This window comes from Euprymna scolopes, chromosome 37 (genome assembly GCF_053919585.1).
Source record: "Euprymna scolopes isolate OS-2025 chromosome 37, ASM5391958v1, whole genome shotgun sequence".
Taxonomy (NCBI): Eukaryota; Metazoa; Mollusca; class Cephalopoda; order Sepiida; family Sepiolidae; genus Euprymna; species Euprymna scolopes.
Window position 1 is genome coordinate 28,852,893 of NC_136518.1, and position 23,740 is coordinate 28,876,632.

The following is a 23,740-nucleotide window of genomic DNA, read 5'->3' on the forward strand; positions in this document are numbered from 1 at the left end:
TTAACATGTTTATTCAGCTCGAACAGCATACAGTGTTTACCGATGTGTTGGAAAATTCAAGATGGCGTCTCACACCCTCTTTAACACCGTAAGTTTGGGAAAAGGTGTTATAAATAAAAAAAACTATACAAAATACTATTAAAAACCCACCGAATATATGTCAACCTATGTCACGGTAACATATATTGAGCGAGTTTTTAACAGTATTTTAACCGGTTTTTTATTTATTACACCTTTTTCCAAACTTACCGTGTTAAAGAGAGAATCGGCCGCCATCTTGAATTTTCCAATACATCGGTAAACACTGTATGCTTTTCGAGCTGAATAAACATGTTAAATTGAATAAAAACACGAAAAATATATCCAGTTTGGTAGAAAAGTAACTTATCTTGCCTTTGATAACATTTATTTGTTATATATTTGTTTTTTGGCAACTTATTCGAATCTGTGTGTACAGTAATACAAACCCGAAATGAATTTAAGACAACGAGTGAAATGAGAAAATGAAGAAAATCACATTTGCTGTGTGTGTTTACTTTTTATGTAAGTCAGCGGGTTTGGTTGCCATAACAACGTGACGGTAGTGAACGTGTGTGTGTGCGTGTGTGCGCGTGTGCTTGCTCGTACTACTCCTAAGTTTGTAGGAGCATTTGATTTCGTGTAGTTTAGTTTCGTATATAAGTTTCGTATTTTTTAAATTTGTAATTAACAAGTTATTAAAAAATTAAACCCTTCCAAGATGGACAATAAATAAAGCCATAATATTTTATGGTAAAGGTAAGAGCGTAGAAACCATTGTTTTTTAGGAGATGTGATTATTGGATTAACCAATCAGAAATCGTCTGTGGCACACACATCTCTGTTTTTATAGATATATATAGAATAGATAGATAGATATATAGATATCTCACTTTTAATCACTTTTATCGACTTTTTAAAACTTTTTTTTTTACTCTTTTTAAATGACAACGTTAATGTTTATGAATATTGAAATAAAACATTATGTTTATGAATATTGAAATAAAACATTACTACACATTTATTAATAATATCTTTTTTTTTTTACTGTTTTACTGTTTGTGTCACTTTTATCGACTTTTTCTTTTATGAAACTTATCGGCGGTTCTTGAAATTTACTTACCACAAAATGATGATAGAATAATAAATTTACTTACGTTTAATCAATGTTATTTTCTTTTTTAAATAGCATTTTCTTTTTAAATGACGACGTTTTTACTGTTTCTATCACCATTTTGTGGTACTAGTGCACTTATTGATCCGTGCTGAAATAACGTTATTATTTAAAAAGCCATTCTTAACACGGGGAGGGTGTTTTGTACCTATTCTCTACTTTAACCTTACAATTGAATAAAAAAAAAATTAAACTTTAAGCTTAGAAATACGATTTAAAATATAGCGCGGATCATAAGTGCACTAGCACCCATTTTCTTATTAATAAATGTTTAGTAATTATTTTTCTTTTAATATTCATAAACAGTAAAAACGTCGTCATTTAAAAAGAAAATGCTATTTAAAAAAGAAAATAACATTGATTAAACGTAAGTAAATTTATTATTCTATCATCATTTTGTGGTAAGTAAATTTCAAGAACCGCCGACAAGTTTTGTGGTAAGTAAATTTCAAGAACCGCCGATAAGTTTCATAAAAGAAAAAGTCGATAAAAGTGACACAAACAGTAAAACAGTAAAAAAAAAAAAAAAAAAGATATTATTAATAAATGTGTAGTAATGTTTTATTTCAATATTCATAAACATAATGTTTTATTTCAATATTCATAAACATTAACGTTGTCATTTAAAAAGAGTAAAAAAAAAAGTTTTAAAAAGTCGATAAAAGTGATTAAAAGTGAGATATTATTAATAAATGTGTAGTACTGTCTTTAAACAGTAAAACAATGTCGATAAAAAGTGTTGTTACTATGGCAACTAAAACATGTCCTTTGCGGCTGCGCGAGAAACGGGAGACATCGTTGTTTTTGGAGGGTGTTCGGCAGGGAACTCTTACCGCGACCAGTACCCTTTTTTTTTCTTAAAATTTCTAAAAAAAAGTCTATAGAAAAAAGTTCATTGGTTTCTTTTTCTTTTATTCTTCTTCTTTTGAAATCTTGCCAGACAGCGGCAATTTTATGAAAAAACAAATTCAGAGGCGTCTTTTTCTCGGGAAAATTTGGTTATGAATCTGAAAAGGAAATAGCTGGAAAAAAAAAGAGCCTAAATAGGAGAATGTAGCTTTTAATATTCTTGTTTATTATATTTAAAAATTAAAATCCTTTCGAACTCAAGAAAACCTCCGTAACTTTCTTTTTAGAGAATATTCTGAAACAATCCTTGTTTCAATTCTCTTAAATTCTTTTTAATTTATTATTTATCTCTTCGATAAATAATTAATATTTCTTCTTTTTAAATCTAGTCACTCTGACTTCAAAATATATATATCGGATCTCTGTCCGAAAAATATTTCCCTCAGGGAAAAATAATAAATTTCTCTTTTTTCAATTTAGTCATTTTAGACTACAAAATATATATATCGGATTTTTTATCCGAAAAATAAAATAAAATTCCTCTGGAATCTTATTTCGAAATTCACTGAAATATTTTGGATTTCTCCCAAAATATTTTAAAACAAATTCTTAATATTTTGACTCTGTCAAAATGTTTAATTTTTTTACGGAGAATTCTAGATTCGAAATTTAATCAATTATTTGAGAACAATTTGTCTCGGCCCTTCGCTACATTTCTAGAAAGATTTTAACGAAGAAAACATTTTAAAAGGGTATCGATATTTTCTCCGGAGAGCAGAAAAAAATCCGAACCGATCAGTTCAGAAATATTTTCCAATCTGATAAAATTTGTTGATTAACTCTGTTTTTCTTTTGTTTACATCACGTGACACAAAACAACCAATGAGAAAGCTCAAAAAGGTCGTCTGCTGAATTCAAATAAACCGTTCAAATTCACAAATATTGGAAAAAATCTTAAATCCGTTTTAAAATAAATTTTTACAATTTTTTCTTTTTTACTGAGCCTTTCTGTTTTACTTATTTATTTTTTATTTAAGAATAAAATTCTCAAAGTAAATGCAATGTACAAATCCATTTCGATCTAAATCGAAGTATTTTTTGTATAATTCGAAGATAATTAGTAAAGGCAACTCATAATCTAATGCAGAAAAGAAAACACATTGTTTGTGCTATAAATAGCGTCAATAGTGAAATTCATTTTGGCATGAGTTATAAGGTAACGATGTTTACAACCGCAATGCAATCTGGAAAATGGGAACATGAACAGAAACAAAACGAAAACATACGAAACGCAGTAAACCGGAACGTCGGTTTTTAGAGATGCATATAGAAATACATTGTTTACATTTTTAAATGAAGTAATTCTCGATGTGAGTCGGTAAATATGTTAAAGCACACCTAAATTGATTTGTTCGAAATTGATTTGTTTGTAAATTAAAAATAAATGAAGTATGGAATCTAATTTGAATATATTAAAGATACAATGAAAAAAATAAGAAACGGTGGCCCTAGTATCAAGACCGTCTTAAAAGACAAGATGGCCGGTGAGCAAAAATAATTTAATCTGCTGACGTCATCACGGATAGTCCATACCGGTGACACCGGTAGTCACCGGTAGGCATTCGTAACGTCTTGAAGTCAGTGTAATATTTCTTTTTTTTATTAAAATGCCTTCACGGTGCATCGTTCCAACTTGCTGAGGAAATTATCGTAAAGGACCAAAAAGTGACAGTATTTTCATTTCCGAAAGATAAAGAATTATAATGCAGTAAAAAAAAAAAAAGATTTTACACCATCTCCATTCAGCAAAGTAAGTTTTAACGTGCTCCCCACCCCTGTATTTAACACGATTTAACTATAATTTAATTCAATATTATCATCCTAAATGTTCTACCATTCAAAAGAAGCTTCAAATAAATTGCTAATATTAAAAAAAAATTTTTTACAGCATACAAAACTAATGAAAATGCGAGACAACATCGACTCTTTAAAACACGATTTTTTTAAGCTGTTGACACACGTTTAAAAATCTAACAAAAAATTAATTTTCCTGAAATTTTTCAATATTTAAAAATAAATTATGCCGGCTGATAAAATTTTTAAACTTTTTTTTAAAGCTAGAAAGATAAAATTTAAAAATACTTATTTTATATATATATATATATATATATATATATATATATATATATATATATATATATATATAATGAAACTAAACTAAAAAAAAAAAAAAAAAAACGCGCGTTCACTCGTGGTCTTAAACAGTCTTGGCCTTCGGGACCAGATCAAAGTGTAGTATCTGTTCTCCAGATGCTGCATTCTATTTCTTGTTCTCTTTCGGTGGAGGAGAAATCGTTCACGACTGAGACAATTTTTATTTTTGTACCTTTTCTCCACGTTAAAAAACGACCCTGGTGTCTAACTCTGTCCCGTGGGGAGGCATAGTAAATAAGTACAATTCATTTCATTAACGTAATTGGGTTTGTATTACTGTACACATAGATTCGAAAAAGTTGTCAAAAACAAATATATAACAAATAAATGTTATCAAAGGCAAGATAAGTTACTTTTCTACCAAATATTTTTCGTGTTTTTATTCAATGTAACATGTTTATTCAGCTCGAAAAACAGTGTTTACCGATGTATTCGAAAATTCAAGATGGCGTCTGATTCTCTCTTTAACACGGTAAGTTTGGGATAAGGTGTTATAAATAAAAAACTATACAACATACTATTAAAAACCCGCCGAATATATGTCAACCTATGTCACGGTAACATATATTGAGCGAGTTTTTAACAGTATTTTATCCGGTTTTGTATTTATAACACCTTTTCCCAAACTTACCGTGTTAAAGAGAGAATCAGACGCCATCTGGAATTTTCGAATACATCGGTAAACACTGTTTTTCGAGCTGAATAAACATGTTACATTGAATAAAAACACGAAAAATATATCCAGTTTGGTAGAAAAGTAACTTATCTTGCCTTTGATAACATTTATTTGTTATATATTTGTTTTTTGACAACTTTTTCGAATCTATGTGTACAGTAATACAAACCCACGTATTTTAACAAACTGAAAATATGGATATAAAAAAATGATTTTGCATGTTATTTTTGTTATGTGGTGAAATAATCTTAAATAAGAAACATGATTTTTTCTTTAGGTTAATTTTTTTACTGTGCAATATTTCATGAATTTATTAAAAATATTGTTTTTGATTTTGAAAAAAATATTGTGGTTCATTTTGATTAAAAAATATTCATTTTGATTAAAAAATATTCATTTTGATTTAAAAAAATATTCATTTTGCTTTAAAAAAAAGTTTAATTTTAATATTTGTTTATTGTCTTAACTCATATCAAATGTTTTGCTTGTGTTCTGCTTCAAATATTCATAATCTTACATGCATAATTTTCATTTAATTATATTAAATAAACTTCAAGTTTATTTCAAATCAAATCGTGTTCCTTCACTTTTTTAAAATGTAATTTATAAGTAATTAAAGAACGCATTCTAATCTTTAAAATCTATAATACAACGAAATATTCAATTGCTTATAATATACTTAAACAAATAACTTGTGTTTTTTTTTATTATTTTTTTATTATTAATATTAGATGAGTTTCAGTATAAATCGTGTTCTTTCTTTATTTTAATCCAATTTTGAAGTTTTGTAACGCTGTCTGTAAAAATTACTGTTCATTATTGACAGTCTAAGAGTTCCACATATCTTGCTTGTTGGGACCTCGGCGATGACGTCATTTTTTCAGCTGGCCGGCCATCTTTATAACGAAGGCCACGCTAGTATACGTTGTTCTTTTTTGTTTGTTTGTTTGGTTTTTTTTTTCAGGTTATGATGTGGAATAAAATGTTTTTTTTGTTTTTTTCAGGTTATGATGTGGAATAAAATGTTTTTTTTTGTTTGTTTTGTTTTTTTCAGGTTATGATGTGGAATAAAATGTTTTGTTTTTTTTTGGTTTTTTTTTCGGTTATGATGTGGAATAAAATGTTTTTTTTTGGGTTTTTTTTTCAGGTTATGATGTGGAATAAAATGTTTTTTCTTGTTTTTTTTTCAGGTTATGATGTGGAATAAAATGTTTTTTTTTTTTTTTGTTTTTTTTTTTCGGTTATGATGTGGAATAAAATGTTTTTTTGTTTTTTTTTTCAGGTTATGATGTGAAATAAAATGTTTTTTTTGTTGTTTTTTGTTTTTTTTTCAGGTTAGGATGTGGAATAAATTTTTTTTTTTTTCAGGTTATGATGTGGAATAAATTTTTTTTTTTTTCAGGTTATGATGTGGAATAAAATGTTTTTTTTTTTAGGTTATGATGTGGAATAAAATTTTTTTGTTTTTTTTTCAGGTTATGATGTGGAATAAAATGGTTTTTTTTAGGTTATGATGTGGAATAAAATTTTTTTGTTTTTTTTTTCAGGTTATGATGTGGAATTAAATTTTTTTTTTTTTCAGGTTATGATGTGGAATAAAATTTTTTTTTTTCAGGTTATGATGTGGAATAAAATGTTTTTTTTGTTTTTTTTTTCAGGTTATGATGTGGAATAAAATGTTTTTTTTTTCAGATTATGATGTGGAATAAAATGTTTTGTTTTTTTTCAGGTTATGATGTGGAATAAAAATTTTTTTATTTTCAGGTTATGATGTTGAATAAAATGTTTTTTTTTTGTTTTTTTTCAGATTATGATGTGGAATAAATTTTTTTTTTTTTTTCAGGTTATGATGTGGAATTAAATTTTTTTTTTTTTTCAGGTTATGATGTGAATTAAATGTTTTTTTTGTTTTTTTTTTTTCAGGTTATGATGTGGAATAAAATGTTTTTTTTTTTTCAGGTTATGATGTGGAATTAAATTTTTTTTTTTTTCAGGTTATGATGTGGAATAAAATGTTTTTTTTTGTTTTTTTTTTTTCAGATTATGATGTGAAATAACATTTTTTTTTTTCAGGTTATGATGTTGAGTAAAATTTTTTTTTTTTGTTTTTTTTTTTCAGGTTATGATGTGGAATAAAATTTTTTTTTTGTTGTTGTTTTTTTTCAGGTTATGATGTGGAATAAAATGTTTTTTTTGTTTTTCTTTTTTCAGGTTATGATGTGGAATAAAATGTTTTTTTGTTGTTTTTTTTCAGGTTATGATGTGGAATTCAATTTTTTTTTAGGTTATGATGTGGAATTAAATTTTTTTTTTTCAGGTTATGATGTGGGATAAAATGTTTTTTTTTGTTTTTTTTTCAGGTTATGATGTGGAATAACAATTTTTTTTTTTTTTTTTAAGGTTATGATGTGGAATAAAATGTTTTTTTTGTTGTGTTTTTTCAGGTTATGATGTGGAATAAAATGTTTTTTTGTTGTTTTTTTTCAGGTTATGATGTGGAATTAAATTTTATTTTTCAGGTTATGATGTGGAATAAAATGTTTTTTTTGTTTTTTTTTTCAGGTTATGATGTGGAATAAAATGTTTTTTTTTGTTTTTTTTTTCAGGTTATGATATGGAATTAAATTTTTTTTTTTTCGGTTATGATGTGGAATAAAATGTTTTTTTTTTGTTGTTTTTTTTTTCAGGTTATGATGTGGAATAAAAATTTTTTTTTCCGGTTATGATGTGGAATAAAATGTTTTTTTTTTTTTTCAGGTTATGATGTGGAATTAAATTTTTTTTTTTTTTCAGGTTATGATGTGGAATAAAATGTTTTTTTTTGTTGTTGTTTTTAGGTTATGTGGAATAAAATGTTTTTTTTTTCAGGTTATGATGTGGATTAAAATTTTTTTTTTCAGGTTATGATGTGGAATAAAATTTTTTTTTTCAGGTTATGATGTGGAATAAAATTTTTTTTTTGTTTTTTTTTCAGGTTATGATGTGGAATAAAATGTTTTTTTTGTTTGTTTTGTTTTTTTCAGGTTATGATGTGGAATATAATGTTTTTTTTTGGGGGGGGGGGTTCGGTTATGATGTGGAATAAAATGTTTTTTTTGGGTTTTTTTTTTCAGGTTATGATGTGGAATAAAATGTTTTTTCTTGTTTTTTTTTTCAGGTTATGATGTGGAATAAAATGTTTTGTTTTTTTCAGGTTATGATGTGGAATAAAATGTTTTTTTTTGTTATTGTTTTTTTTTGTTATGATGTGGAATAAAATGTTTTTTTGGGGGTTTTTTTTCAGGTTATGATGTGGAATAAAATGTTTTTTTTGTTTTTTTTTTCAGGTTATGATGTGGAATAAAATGTTGTTTTTTTTCAGGTTATGATGTGGAATTAAAATGTTTTTTTTGTTTTTTTTCTTCAGGTTATGATGTGGAATAAAATGTTTTTGTTTGTTTGTTTTTTTTTTCAGGTTATGATGTGGAATAAAATATTTTGTTTTTTTTGTTTTTTTTTCGGTTATGATGTGGAATAAAATGTTTTTTTTTGTTTTTGTTTTTTCAGGTTATGATGTGGAATTAAATTTTTTTTTGTTTTTTTTTCAGGTTATGATGTGGAATAAAATTTTTTTGTTTTTTTTTTCAAGTTATGATGTGGAATAAAATGTTTTTTTTGGTTTTTTTCAGGTTATGATGTGGAATAAAATGTTTTTTTTTGTTTTTTTTTCAGGTTATGATGTGGAATTAAATTTTTTTTTTTTTTTTTTTTCAGGTTATGATGTGGAATTAAATTTTTTTTTTTTCAGGTTATGATGTGGAATAAAATGTTTTTTTTGTTGTTTTTTTTCAGGTTATGATGTGGAATAAAATGTTTTTTTGTTTTTTTTTTCAGGTTATGATGTGGAATAAAATGTTTGTTTTTGTTTTTGTTTTTTCAGGTTATGATGTGGAATTAAATTTTTTTTTTCAGGTTATGATGTGGAATAAAATGTTTTTTTTTTTGTTTTTTTTTTCAGGTTATGATGTGGAATAAAATGTTTTTTTTGTTTTTTTTTTTCAGGTTATGATGTGGAATAAAATTTTTTTTTTCAGGTTATGATGTGGAATAAAATGTTTTTTTTTCAGGTTATGATGTGGAATAAAATGTTTGTTTTTTTTCAGGTTATGATGTGGAATAAAATTTTTTTTTTTCAGGTTATGATGTGGAATAAAATGTTTTTTTTGTTTTTTTTTCAGGTTATGATGTGGAATAAAAATTTTTTTTTTTCAGGTTATGATGTTGAAAAAATGTTTTTTTTTGTTTTTTTTTCAGATTATGATGTGGAATTAAATTTTTTTGGGTTTTTTTTTCAGGTTATGATGTGGAATTAAATTTTTTTTTTTTTCAGGTTATGATGTGGAATAAAATGTTTATTTTGTTTTTTTTTTCAGGTTATGACATGGAATTAAATGTTTTTTTCAGGTTATGATGTGGAATAAAATTTTTTTTTTTTAGGTTATGATGTGGAATAAAATGTTTTTTTTTGTTTTTTTTTCAGGTTATGATGTGGAATAAAATGTTTTTTTTTGTTTTTTTTTTCAGGTTATGATGTGGAATAAAATGTTTTTTTTGTTGTTTTTTTTTCAGGTTATGATGTGGAATAAAATGTTTTTTTTTGTTTTTTTTTTCAGGTTATGATGTGGAATAAAATGTTTTTTTTTGTTTTTTTTTTTAGGTTATGATGTGGAATAAAATGTTTTTTTTTGTTATTGTTTTTTTTTGTTATGATGTGGAATAAAATGTTTTTTTGGGGGTTTTTTTTCAGGTTATGATGTGGAATAAAATTTTTTTTTTTGTTTTTTTTTTTCAGGTTATGATGTGGAATAAAATGTTTGTTTTTTTCAGGTTATGATGTGGAGTAAAATGTTTTTTTTGTTTTTTTTTTCAGGTTATGATGTGGAATAAAATATTTTGTTTTTTTTGTTTTTTTTCAGTTATGATGTGGAATAAAATGTTTTTTTTTTTTTTTTTTTTTCAGGTTATGATGTGGAATTAATTTTTTTTTTTCAGGTTATGATGTGGAATAAAATGTTTTTTTTGTTTTTTTTTTCAGGTTATGATGTGGAATAAAATTTTTTTTTTTCAGGTTATGATGTGGAATAAAATTTTTTTTTTTCAGGTTATGATGTGGAATAAAATGTTTTTTTTTTCAGCTTATGATGTGGAATAAAATGTTTGTTTTTTTTTCAGGTTATGATGTGGAATAAAATTTTTTTTTTTTTTTTCAGGTTATGATGTGGAATTAAATTTTTTTTTTTTCAGGTTATGATGTGGAATAAAATGTTGTTTTTTTGTTTTTTTTTTTCAGGTTATGATGTGGAATAAAATGTTTTTTTTGTTTTTTTTTTTCAGGTTATGATGTGGAATAAAATGTTTTTTGTTTTTTTTTCAGGTTATGATGTGGAATTAAATTTTTTTTTTTTCAGGTTATGATGTGGAATAAAATGTTTTTTTTGTTGTTTTTTTTTAGGTTATGTGGAATAAAATGTTTTTTTTTTTTCAGGTTATGATGTGGATTAAAATTTTTTTTTCAGGTTATGATGTGGAATAAAATGTTTTTTTTTGTTTTTTTTTTCAGGTTATGATGTGGAATAAAATGTTTTTGTTTTTTTCAGGTTATGATGTGGAATAAAATGTTTTTTTTGTTTTTTTTTTTTTTCAGGTTATGATGTGGAATAAAAAAATTTTTTTTTTCAGGTTATGATGTGGAATAAAGTGTGTTTTTTTTTTTTCAGGTTATGATGTGGAATAAAAATTTTTTTTTTTCAGGTTATGATGTGGAATAAAATGTTTTTTTGTTTTTTTTTTCAGGTTATGATGTGGAATAAATTTTTTTTTTTTTCAGGTTATGATGTGGAATTAAATTTTTTTGTTTTTTTTTCAGGTTATGATGTGGAATAAAATGTTTTTTTTTGTTGTTGTTTTTTTTTCAGGTTATGATCTGGAATAAATTTTTTTTTTTTTTTTTTTTCAGGTTATGATGTGGAATAAAATGTTTTTTTGTTGTTTTTTTTTCAGGTTATGATGTGGAATAAAATGTTTTTTTTTTTCAGGTTATGATGTGGAATAAAATGTTATTTTTTGTTTTTGTTTTTTTCAGGTTATGATGTGGAATTTAATTTTTTTTTTTCAGGTTATGATGTGGAATTAATTTTTTTTTTTCAGGTTATGATGTGGAATTAAATTTTTTTGTTTTTTTTCAGATTATGATGTGGAATAAAATGTTTTTTTTTGTTGTTTTTTTCAGGTTATGATGTGGAATAAAAATTTTTTTTTTTCAGGTTATGATGTGGAATAAAATGTTTTTTTTTGTTTTTTTTTTCAGGTTATGATGTGGAATAAAATGTTTTTTTTCTTGTTTTTTTTCAGGTTATGATGTGGAATAAATTTTTTTTTTTTTTCAGGTCATGATGTGGAATAAAATGTTTGTTTTGTTTTTTTTTTTCAGGTTATGATGTGGAATAAAATGTTTTTTTTTGTTTTTTTTTTTTCAGGTTATGATGTGGAATTAAATGTTTGTTTTTTTTCAGGTTATGATGTGGAATAAAATGTTTTTTTTTTGTTGTTTTTTTTTCAGGTTATGATGTGGAATAAAATGTTTTTTTTTGTTATTGTTTTTTTTTCAGGTTATGATGTGGAATAAAATTTTTTTTTTTTTTTTCAGGTTATGATGTGGAATAAAAAATTTTTTTTTTTTTCAGGTGGAATAAAATGTTTGTTTTTTTTTTTTTCTCAGGTTATGATGTGGAATAAAATGTTTTTTTTTGTTGTTTTTTTTTCAGGTTATGATGTGGAATAAAATGTTTTTTTTTGTTTGTTTGTTGTTTTTTTTCAGGTTATGATGTTGAATAAAATGTTTTTTCAGCCCCCTGGTTATGATATTTACCTCACTTTACTGTGTTATTTATAATGTTATTTAATTATATACATGTGTATTATATACTGTATTTTAATGCCGTATCCCGGTGTTGAATTCAATAACCTGGATTAAGGGAAATAAAATTATGGAAGGAAAACAAATAGACATACCAGCTAATCGTTGATTTACAAATTATAATTTAACTTAGTACATTAATAGATAAAACTCATAAGTATAGATGAATTTATATTGAAATATTTTTAATATTAATATGTAAATAAACAATATAATCAATAAAAAATACAAATTAAATTAATAAACAAATAATATAAAATAAACAATAAAATTATATAAATATATAATTTATTAATCTGATAAAAATTTTAAAAAAACATTTACTATAATAAGGTTATATAAAGGGAAATAAGTCACTTAAATTTTAAATATATTATCACCCTTTAATGGATAATAAACAAATTACGATAAAAAACATTAAAAATGGAAAATCCTATATTAATGCTAAGAATAACAAAAGAATTATAGCTGATGCATGAATAAATTTAATTAAAATATCAATAAAATAAAATTTTATAGGAATATAAAATTTAGGTCTAATCAACAAATGTTATTATCGAAACAAAATTCAATATATTAATTAGGTTTATATAAAAAAAAAAAATCAATATGGGTGCCCGGCGTTGCCTGGGTGTTTGGAGGTGTGTGTTCAGCAAAAAAAAAAAAAAAAGTGGTAGAAGGGAGGCAGGCTTGAACCCATACCACAAAGGAGGAAAAGAATGGGGAAAAAACGTGACGTCTTTGCTGTTACGACCACCGTCAAACTAGAAGTGACGTAGGTTTAAATTAAAGCTAGAGACTCGGAAAGAGGGGATGACTTTCGAAAATATTGGCGAAAAAGCAAACCCCTCCCTGTTGAAAAGTGCCCAGTTGAGGGTGAAGAAATTAGTGTTTTTTTTATTTTTCGGTATTTGTCGTCTGAAGGGTTGAGCTTCAAAATGATACTGATCTTTTATTGAGATTGTCGGACTGACTTCCTCATCTTGGTTGTTATAGTCACAACGTTTCGGCCGTTTTGCCCTCCGGCCTTCATCAGGTGTTTGGGGAACCGTTTGTTAGGAGTCTCGAACCCAACCCTTTATTATTATTATGGGGGTACCGTGTTCACTTTTATATATATACTAGCATGGGTTCTCGGCGTTGCCCGGGTGTTTGGAAATGTATGCTGAGCAAAATAAAAGTCAATTTTTTTTAACTTTGACTCCTATTATGACCCCTTAATATATATTGTTTTGGGCTCAACTTAAGTTAAGTTATATCCATGTCCAAAGAACCTATTTCTAAAATTTTAAGTGTTTAGACCAAAAATTGTCGGAGGAGTTTGGTAGAGTTCTCAAAGGTCAAATCGTTGAACTTTCACCCCTTAATAGCCAAATTTCTGGCCGAAAACCGATCACATCGATTTTCCCAAATCTCAGTACGCTGTATATCAGATTTCGAGTCTGTAGGCTAAAAATTGACAGAGTTATTGCGTAGGGAAATGTACACACACACACACAGACACGTTCACTTTTATAGATATATAGATAATAGATAATAGATAGATGTGTCAGAATTTTTGGGGAACTTTTGACACCCTTAATACAAAACTGCAAATAAAATATACAAAACTCGTAATTTCTCTTTTTAAAGCGGTTCGTTTAATTTCTTTATGGAATATACTTCCAAAATAAACTATTAAAGGTTTTGAAAAATAATAGAAATAATGTTTACAAAGTGCCTGTGCATGCTCATGCAGCCATTTTTTCTGCGTAATAAAATGAATTAAATTTTACAAGTTAAATTTGTTTCAATTTTTTCAATTTAAAAATCTATCAACATTTTTATATTGGTTCAATTTTTACAATATTTGCAGGTTTTTTTTTTTTTTTAAATTCACCCCCCCATTTAGAAATGTCTATTAAAATGAAAATAATTCATTTTCTCACCTCAGATTTATATATTACAAATTGAAGATAAAAGATCAACAAATAAAATAATTTAATTTAAAACAAAAAAAGAATAGTTTTATGCAAATTTATCTGGATAGTTTAAAACCTTTTTTTTTTAAAAAAACATGTTGATTTTTTTTTTTTTAAGTGAAACCTCACATTTTTTAAACTTTATCCTGAAAAGATTGAATACCTACAACCATTTTTTCTGATTCATTCAATGTTTTTTTTCTTTAGATTAAAAAATCACTCCATAAAGAAGAAATACAATATATTAAATCAAAAACTCATGTATTTCTTTAAGAGATAAAAAAAATGGAAAATCGGTTGAGTGGAATTTTTTTTAAGCGACAAAAACTGATAAGTGAAATGTGATCATTTTTCAAATACTGTGACCCATGTTGACTAACTTTTGTTTACAGCCAGAAATAGAAAGGGAGATTAATTCTGACGCTTACAGGCCACCAAAGTTTTCAACTCGAAGAAAGGGAGACGTTTGTCTCCCCTTTATTCAGGTGTCATTTGCTCAAGAAAAGAAAGAGAAAAAGTCTTAAACTTGAAACCTGACCAACACGAGACAAAAACATGTCTTATGCAAATTGAGACGCGGTCGGGTTTGACAATATAAAAAGCCAGCATTTCTTTAGTTGGGGAAGCTTCTTTTTTGTCGGCTCAGCGTCGATACGGTGTACTTTGCAATCTGGTGTCAGTTGAAGAAAGCTTGTTTATGATAACGTCAAAAAGGGAGCAAGACGGGTTTTCGTTAGGTGTGCTTCAATACGGTGAATTTGGCGATCTGAAAATCATTCTTTTAACTCATTCAACGATTAGAACAGGTGCTGTCAAGAATTGTGCATGTCAACATACTTAAAGGAATTAAATGATGGTCAACATCTTGAAATTTGGAATATAGACTTTTGTCATGTATTTGTTATAAATATAAATAAATATACACACTATTAAAGAGATGTTACATTTTTTAGCATTCAACCTAATCATGCTAATTGGAGTTGTGTGCAAATGACCTAATTAATACTTGAATCTAAATTATGTTACAGAAAAATATCACAGGACAAAAATAACAAAACAATTTAACACTGTTTCTGCATCTTTACTTTAATATGTTAATTGTTGAATTATCACTATGAATAAGGTGTGATCAAAAGACCCTATTACTAACTTTCTATATTACTAGCCATGACGAATTTTTTTTTTTTTTTGTGAGTCTTTCATTATTTATTATTAATGTTAGGCTCGGTAAAGCCATGAAACTACAGTAGAGTTTTAAACTAAGTAAAATTTATTATCATTATTTACGATGGCAGGGGGGGGGGGCATGTTACACTTACTTTGAATCAAGCACTTTTCAATTCAGCATTCACAACAAAATAACAGTTAAAAATTAACTTTAACATTTATTTTCAAATTTTCTTTCTAACTTTTTACCCCTCCTCTGAATGAGGGCAGAACAGGTACTACACTTTGAGCCTAGGCGAAGAAGATGTATTTTAGTTTGAGTGTTACATCGATCAATGACATCAGATGAAATATAAAAATTCTGTTTTTGTCCATTGCGTCTTCAGTGAACTGCCAATTCCATCTCTTTACAAAAATAGGTGATTGGTTGATTGTTGATAATGTACAAACAGAAATTGCCTTGGTACATTATGTAGATGAGCTAATTTAATTAATTTTAATGAAATTTTATTTTTCTTATTTCTTTTCAGGAATCTTTTTGCCTGGGCTGTATTTGCTGTTGCGGGCTTCTTTGTTTTATTGGCCATGATTTGTAAGTAAATAACTGAAAAGTTTCATTGATTTTCATGTTTTTATTTTTTACGCATCCAAATTTTTAGCCACTTCATTTATTCTACAGATGTCCTTTGACTCCAAATTTGAAGTGGACCCTATACACTCTCTCTTTAAGAAGAAAGTCTACTCCAACTTACAACCCTTAAAAAATGCTTTTTTTCTTACCATGCTCTTTCTCTGCTTTCAAAAACTTGATTAAAAACTAAACATTATTTTCAAATAAACCATTCTTGTTCCCATGTACTATAGTATCATGTGATAATACATGGCGACCATTGCGATGGTGCGCATTGATTCCTGCTTTATGATACCAATTGTAGCAATTCTCCTGTATGTATTGATGCAACGCAGCAGATTTGTAGAGCTATTGAGTAGAATATCATCTATTTACTGAAGTTCTGTGATGTCGAATTGCTCTTGCTAGTCAGTTCCGAATTCCTCAAACATTATTATTAAGATCAGAAACCCAGAAATCGACTCTGAGGATTGGTATAAACCTAGAAAAGTGAAGCTCACATCACACAGTGATAAAATCAACTCTAATAGAAAAGAGAACTATATATGTATTATCAGAGAAAGAGCAGTGCCGTAGATGAATATATCAACTTCATATGTAGGATCCCTCCATCTTTGAATGGATGCTCAGTTAACCTATTTTCTTTTTCTTTAACTCTGGTATGCAACCTCTCACATATCTTAACATTGCTTATCTGTCTGTTTATCAGTCTATCACTTGCTGGCTTTATCTCTTTTCCCCACAGCTTCACATCTTTCAGTGTTTTCCTCTGACCATCCAACCTCAGATTTTTTCAGTCAAGTACTTCAGTGATTAAAACAAAATTTGTCATATCTTTGTCCTTTCTTTTCTAGGACTTTTGACAAAAATACAATTAATAGTTATGTATGATTTTAGAAATATTATATTTCATATTTTATCCATTCAGTCCTCTCAACACTTCTTTTGAGGTTATGATCACCCTGTCAGAATCGGTTGCAAAGCAATTATTTCTTTATTCAGGTACACTCTCAAGAATAAGCATAAGAAATAATTGACATCAAATTGATAATTTCCAAGCAAGAACTGAAGAAATTCATGGAATCCAATGAAATTATTTTCATATAAATTTTCAATGCAGAAATAATATAGAGTAACTTTCTTTTAAAATACAAAATTTCTAACAATGAATACAAAACAGAAATGAAATACTTTTAATCTTGCAGAAAAATTTTTTAAAATAAAGATGATTACATTAATTATTAATTTTCTTTCACTTTTTAATGTGATTTCTCCTACAACAGTCCAGAGATAAATAGATTATTTCTAACAATGCTTTACAAACAATAATTAAAGTTTTAGATACAAATTTGTTCAAGGGAATAACATTGAGATTTCTCCCTTTGGAAGAGAGATAAAGTTTATTCACTATGTTCGCACTTTTTTTTAGGAAATACACAATTTAGATAATATTGCAAGAGTTGGCACATTTAAATTTAGCTAGGTTATTCCAGGTTATAATTTCTATATTAATTCAAATAAAGTTTTCAATAGTTTTATTTCACAATCTCAAATAATAAAAAAGAAGAAAAGCATAAATGGATTGGAGTGGGTGTGTCGAGTTTGTTTCTTGATTCTGATAATTTGTTTTAAAAAAAATGGATTGTAAGTTTGTATCAAAAGAGAAGTTTGTGGCTAATTGAGTTAACAAAAATATTTCTAAAGATTTTAACAAACTAGAAAATTGATCTAAACAGTGAAAAAAGTCGTTTTCTTTTTTTTATTGTAGCATTACTGGAAACTATTGTACTATAGCACACAATTTTGATACTTGTAGCAACCGACATTCGCTACAAACACAGGCAGGAGCTACTTCTCACGAGTTCGAGATTTGAAATCCAATTTCTCCATGGCTTGTCCAATCACAAGCTAGCTCTCTATATATATAATCTGAAACTCTCAACCCTCTTTCTCACTACTTTTCCCAGAAGCACACATCGCCTGGGGCTTCGGCCCCAGGCAGAACATGACTGGGCCTTGATAAGTGGTGACCTCCATGTAAAAAAAAAAAAAAGCTAACATGTCGACCTTTCAAACTCTCATTTTTTTCCACGTGCGATACCTTAACGAACATTCTTTGTGATGCTAAAGAACATACACCTATACACACACACACACTTTTTCTTACCACGAGACACTAACCCTTTGCCCTGTCTCTACTATCGGATGCATGCTCCTACATACGTAAACACACTGAAGTCTTTGCTCTTTCTTTCTGCTTTAACTGGCTTCCTTCGTACCGACGGCTACTACCTATAAACACGAGTAAACAGAACCAACCGGCAATATATTAAATCTATCTTCACACAAGAAAACTTCAACCTACTAACTCGTTTCTCTCTTCTACTAACGCTACTAACAAAGATAAAAAATAAAGTTGTTTATTAATATGGAATGAAATTCCATTGCGTTCTCTCATTTCTATATACTCATTTAGTAAAAAATGGGGCTGCACTCTTTCATGCTCAAACTAGATAAAAAAAGAAGTCTCTGTTCTTTAGTTCCTGAAAAAAAAAAAGAGAGCATGCTCTTCCCACCTAGTTTGTAAAACCCTATGTATTGCTATGGCCTGCTTCATAGGTTTACCACCCTTTTTATTAATAAAACTGGATATTCTTGAACAGAAGTTTGACTTTCATAATTTCTATTCAAACACACCATTCTGAAATAAAATCAATCCACAGTAAAAAAAACAAAAAAAAAACAGGTTATCCAACATATAATATATTTCACAACATTTCATAAGAGGCTTAAGTGAGCTCTAAAATATTTACCAAAAAAAGGAAACAAAAATAAATTTGACTTAATAAGTTGGTATTAAATCTAGGAATGGGATTCTTAATTTGCAGCCCTGTGGCCCTTGGTATTATGTTTAAGTAAACTTCTAATAAATGTTTGTTTTATTTTTTTATTGTCAGTAAAATAAAAATTATTTTTGGAATCAGAAATAAGGCTAAAGTTTTTCTGATATTTATTCCGATGCGCCAAAAGGTCTGATCCCAATTAATCATCACAACACTAGTATATATATATATATATATATATATATATATATATATATATATATATATATATATATATATATATATGTCAGTGTATGTATGTTTTTATGTTACATTTATTTTTTTTCATATATTCTATATATATATTCAATTTATTTTTTCAATTTTTATATTGTTATAATCTTTTATAAATTTATATTCTTTATATATTAATGTTAATGTAATTTCATATGATTTTATATATTTATACTCTTGTATATATTATTATTTTATATATTTATATTCTTGTATATATAATGATTTTATATATTTATACTCTTGTATATATAATGATTTTATATATTTATATTCTTGTATATATAATGATTTTATATATTTATATTCTTGTATATATAATGATTTTATATATTTATACTCTTGTATATATAATGATTTTATATATTTATATTCTTGTATATATAATGATTTTATATATTTATATTCTTGTATATATAATGATTTTATATATTTATATTCTTGTATATATAATGATTTTATATATTTATGCATGTTTTATATTTGTTTATACTTTATGTCACTACTAACCAGCAGAGCAAGGGAAGAGTCTGTCAGGCATGTGCTATGCAATGTGATGATGCATGGATTGGAAACGTGGCCAGTGTGGGTTGAGGATGTGCGTTGCATGGAGAGACATGATATGAGAATGATATACGATGGTTATTGTGAGTATTAAAGACTGCCTTGGTTCTGGTGACCTCAGGAAGATCTGGAAAGTATAGGAAATGTGAGCAAAACAGCTGACTTTGATAGTCTGACCAGGTTGAAAGAATATATGAGAGTTCTTGAGTCAGTAGTATATAGGTATTTAATAAGGCTGTAAGCCATGAGAAAATGATTGGAATGGTGAAAGAGATGAACAAAACCATATGATATTTTTCTTCAAAATCTTGTTCAGTAAATCTCTCACACACTGTTCCAATAAATCTTATATTTACTGTAAATAAAATATGTGATTGCGGAAAATATATAATATATTAAAATACTTTAGTCATATCTCTTTATTTCATATATATTCATTATATAAATATGTATACAAGTACTAAATTAATAAAATATTTGACTGTTGCTAATTGTAAATATTATTATGAATTAGATCTGTTAACATAAATCATATACTAAAATTATGAAAAAATATAAGAATGTTCCACGTACATATAAGAAACCAATGACTCCAAAACTTTCCAATCATAAATGACTAAATAACGCACACTTTAAAAGAAATAACAGTCTCTAAATATATTAAAACAATACTTAGCTTGTGTTCCTCCCTTCAAAAAACAAAACCTATGGTCGTCAAAGTTTTTGCCTAGTAATATTTCACACATATGCAGCTTTTTCACCACACTATTCATTCCCAATAAAGAATGCTCTAGAGAGTATTTGAAGTATTGATTATTATAATAAAAATTTATATAAAAATAAACATTGTTTTATGCTATCTCTAAAAGCATACATGAAATATCAGAATAATCTACTTGTGCGTGTGTATATATATATATATATATATATAGCGTACTTTGGGGTAATTGCGCCAAATCCGGGGGTAATCACACCAACTAAAAAAAAAAATGCTCTTTATATGTGTGGTTGCTAAAAGAGCACTTTTAGCTAGTTGGCGCAATTACCCCAAAGTACAGTGTGTGTGTGTGTGTATATATATACTAGCAAGAAAAGACAAGATTGTACTGGATTGAATGATGACCAATGAATGTTTCACACTCCCATATTTTTATTGTCATCGTAATTTGTGAAATCACCCATTTTTTAATCAAATCAATTTATTGCCTGCTCTAGTTGGAGGCCCATCGTTGATGAGCTGGGAGAAAGCCGTGATTTAGTCTGCAATACATTGTAATCTACATTGCACTGTAGAGAACCTACTGTTGATTTTAAAATCAATTTTCAAAACTATTAATAAATTTATTTTTAATGAAGACAAGCAATAATAATGCATTTAACAGATACTGTTGTAGCAAAATTATAAGTATTAAACAATATTATCGACGATTTGAAAAATTTAGAATGCAAAAAAATGCGAAATGATAAATGCCCATTTAATGGTGAGCGATGGGCCAAAAGTATAAAGTGTGATGTTGTCGAAGGAGATAAATCATAATCATATATTGATTTGACTAGCAGCTGTTCATATATATATATATATATATATATATATATATATATATATATATATAATAACCATATGATAGCTATTAAGAAAGGTTGTAGATTGTTTGATTAAATAAATCTACCTGAGTAGTTAAAGAAAAATATTAAGTTCATCATGGAATAGACAATCTTAGTTAAAGCCAGTAAATATTTGATAAATAAATGAAAAAGATACAATTCACAGAATTTTATAGAATCCATAGAAATAGAAAGTGATCAAGAATGTGTGTATGTGTGGTGAGGTTACACGTGTTAGCTTTTTTTCATTCGTTCTGCTTCTTATCTTTTTATGTGTGGGCCTTGATCACCTTTTAACTTAGGTGAAATAAACTTCTCAGTTATGAACAACACAGACTTTGCTGAGTTTCAAGGTTTCATTTGGAGAGAGCTTATGGAGAGAGACTACATAAATTAATTATTATAATGGGCGATGATATACAGTCTCAAGGTAACAGTTGCTTAGATTATCCTCATTACTGAATGTCGTCTGCACAGCTTGACTTCCTGTAGAGAACTGATTAGAACTCTTTGTTCTCTCACTCGAATATGTAACATCATTTCATATCGTTCAGCACTTTTTTTTAGTATATTTGACCGTTTGGCCCCACTTCAAATCACATCTGCCTATGGGTACATTTCTATTAACTGCTAGATTATCCTGACATGTATTAATGCAACCCTCACCAAAATTCACAAGAGCTAACTTAATTACTACTTACTATCATAGTGTCCCAAACTGTTAGCTTTATTTAAATAAAAGTAAATATAAACATAATAGATATAATAGTGAGCAATTAAATGATTACATAGAGTCTTAAGAACATACTCCAAAACACACTGTAGTATGATGAGTGCAAAAGATTTGCATAGAAATGACCTTTTCCTATGACTATGGGTTGAGGAGATGGGAGGGAATGTTACCATTTTATTATATATAGAGATAAAGCAGTGGTCGACAAAAATGCAATCATTTGACCTGAGTTACACTGCTCTGCAAACTTTTATTTCTGTTGAGATGTAGTTTGAAAAAAAAATGGAGACAGACGGGCACATAGACATAGTGAGTTTTATAAATTAGATTATTAGAAAAATGATAAGTAGATAAATAAGTGAAGTAACTATGATATTGAAAGTAAACATAATAACAGTAACTGAAGCAATGTTTAATAACCATTTCTGACATAGCCTTAAAAAATAGGGGAATTATAAAGAAGCACAGCAATAAAAGCGCAAACATTGATATTAATGATAGAACTATTGTAACTATTCCAGAGACCGAATGAGTGTATGTTATAATTACTTCTTCAGTGATAAACTGCGCAAAAATATATCTATATATCTATAAAAGTGAAAGTGTTTGTCTGTGTACATTTCCCTATGCAATAACGCTGTCAATTTTCAGTTTACAGACTCGAAATTTGATATACAGGGTATTGAGATTTGGGAAAATCTTTGTAATCCGTTTTCGGCCAGAAATTTGACTATTGAGGGGTGAAAGTTCAACGATTTGACCTTTGAGAACTCTACCAAACTCCTCCACCAATTTTGGGTCTAAACACTTGAAATTTTAGATATAAGTTCCTTGGACATGGATCTAACTTAATAACTTGATTTGAGCCCAAAACAATAAATATTAAGGGGTCATAATAGAGGTCAAATTTTTAAAAAATTTGACCTCTGCAGTCTCTATCAAATTACTCAGACATTTTCTGGTCTAAACATTTGAAATTTTACATAAAGGGTATTCAGAAATAGGGCAAGCTTTTTAATCCGTTTGAGTCAAAAATTTGAGCTACCAATATATAAATGTATGTATGTATGTTTGCATGTCTGCCTAAAACTTTCGACAGAGGCAATGGATTTTCATAAGATCAGTATCGTTTTGAAGTTCGACCCTTCAGACGACAAACACCAAAAAATTGGCTAAAAACATTAATTTCTTCACCCTCAACTGGACACTTTTCAACAGGGAGGGGTTTGCTTTTTCACCAATATTTTCGAAAGTCATCCCCTCTTTCCGCGTGTCTAGCCTTAATTTAAACCTACGTCACTCCCGGTTTGTCAGTAGTCATAACAGCAAAGATGTCACATGTTTTTCCCCATTCTTTTCCTCCTTCACGGTACAGGTTCGAGCCTGCCATCCTACTACCACTTTTTTGTTTTTGCTCAACACACACCGACCTACAAGCACCCGGGCAATGCCAAGCCGAGATACTAGTACAGTAGAAATAAAAGAAAATCTACATGGGAAACATGTCAATGATGTTTAAAGATAGGTTTTATAGACATAGATTATCGTTTAATCATGAAAGACACTTCATTTCTAGAAATTAAGAAAAAAAAATCACCAATAATAATGAGATGAAACCTGTGGATCCTTTATCTTGCCTTGCTTTTTGTGTCTGAATGAGAAGCTTGAGATAATACGATTTCAAGAGAGAGATAATTGCTTAACTGACAGCAAGCACTTCAAAAGACAGACACAGATTAGAGCAATAAATAAAGATTGTCCAAGATGAATAATAAGAACTATGCTGCTTACCTTCATAGTATTTTATTTAGATTATTGTGTTTTCTGTATATTTAAAAATTTGGTTTTTTATTTTATTATTATTGCATTACTATCTGAAATATAAAATTGTTGCATAAAGGATTAAAATATTTTATTAAAGTTCTAAATTTGTAGATGACGGCTGACTGTTTATATTACTTGTATTGACCAGACTATTGTTTTCATCTTGAGTGTTATTTGTGCAACGTTTCGGTCGGTTTGGCTTTCAACCGTCCACAGGCATGTTGGTTGGTGTTTGGAAAAGAAAAGAAAAGAA

The 23,740-nt window shown here is 27.6% G+C and overlaps 1 protein-coding gene across 14 annotated transcripts in view; it reads left to right on the forward strand.

Moving 5' to 3' along the window:
• LOC145261115 (uncharacterized) overlaps positions 1-23,740 on the forward strand; it is a 535,668-nt gene that overhangs the window by 262,226 nt on the left and 249,702 nt on the right. For 3 of the 14 annotated variants that reach the window (XM_080119344.1, XM_080119346.1, XM_080119353.1), the window contains exons 1-3: positions 556-777; positions 15,545-15,606; positions 19,275-19,408. In XM_080119344.1, the coding sequence (XP_079975470.1) occupies positions 769-777; positions 15,545-15,606; positions 19,275-19,408 (205 nt within the window). In that variant the 5' untranslated portion in view covers positions 556-768. Of the gene's footprint in view, positions 1-555; positions 778-3,557; positions 3,852-15,544; positions 15,607-19,274; positions 19,409-23,740 lie in introns of those variants that run through there. The other 11 variants (XM_080119355.1, XM_080119356.1, XM_080119345.1 and 8 more) reach the window with 8 other exon arrangements.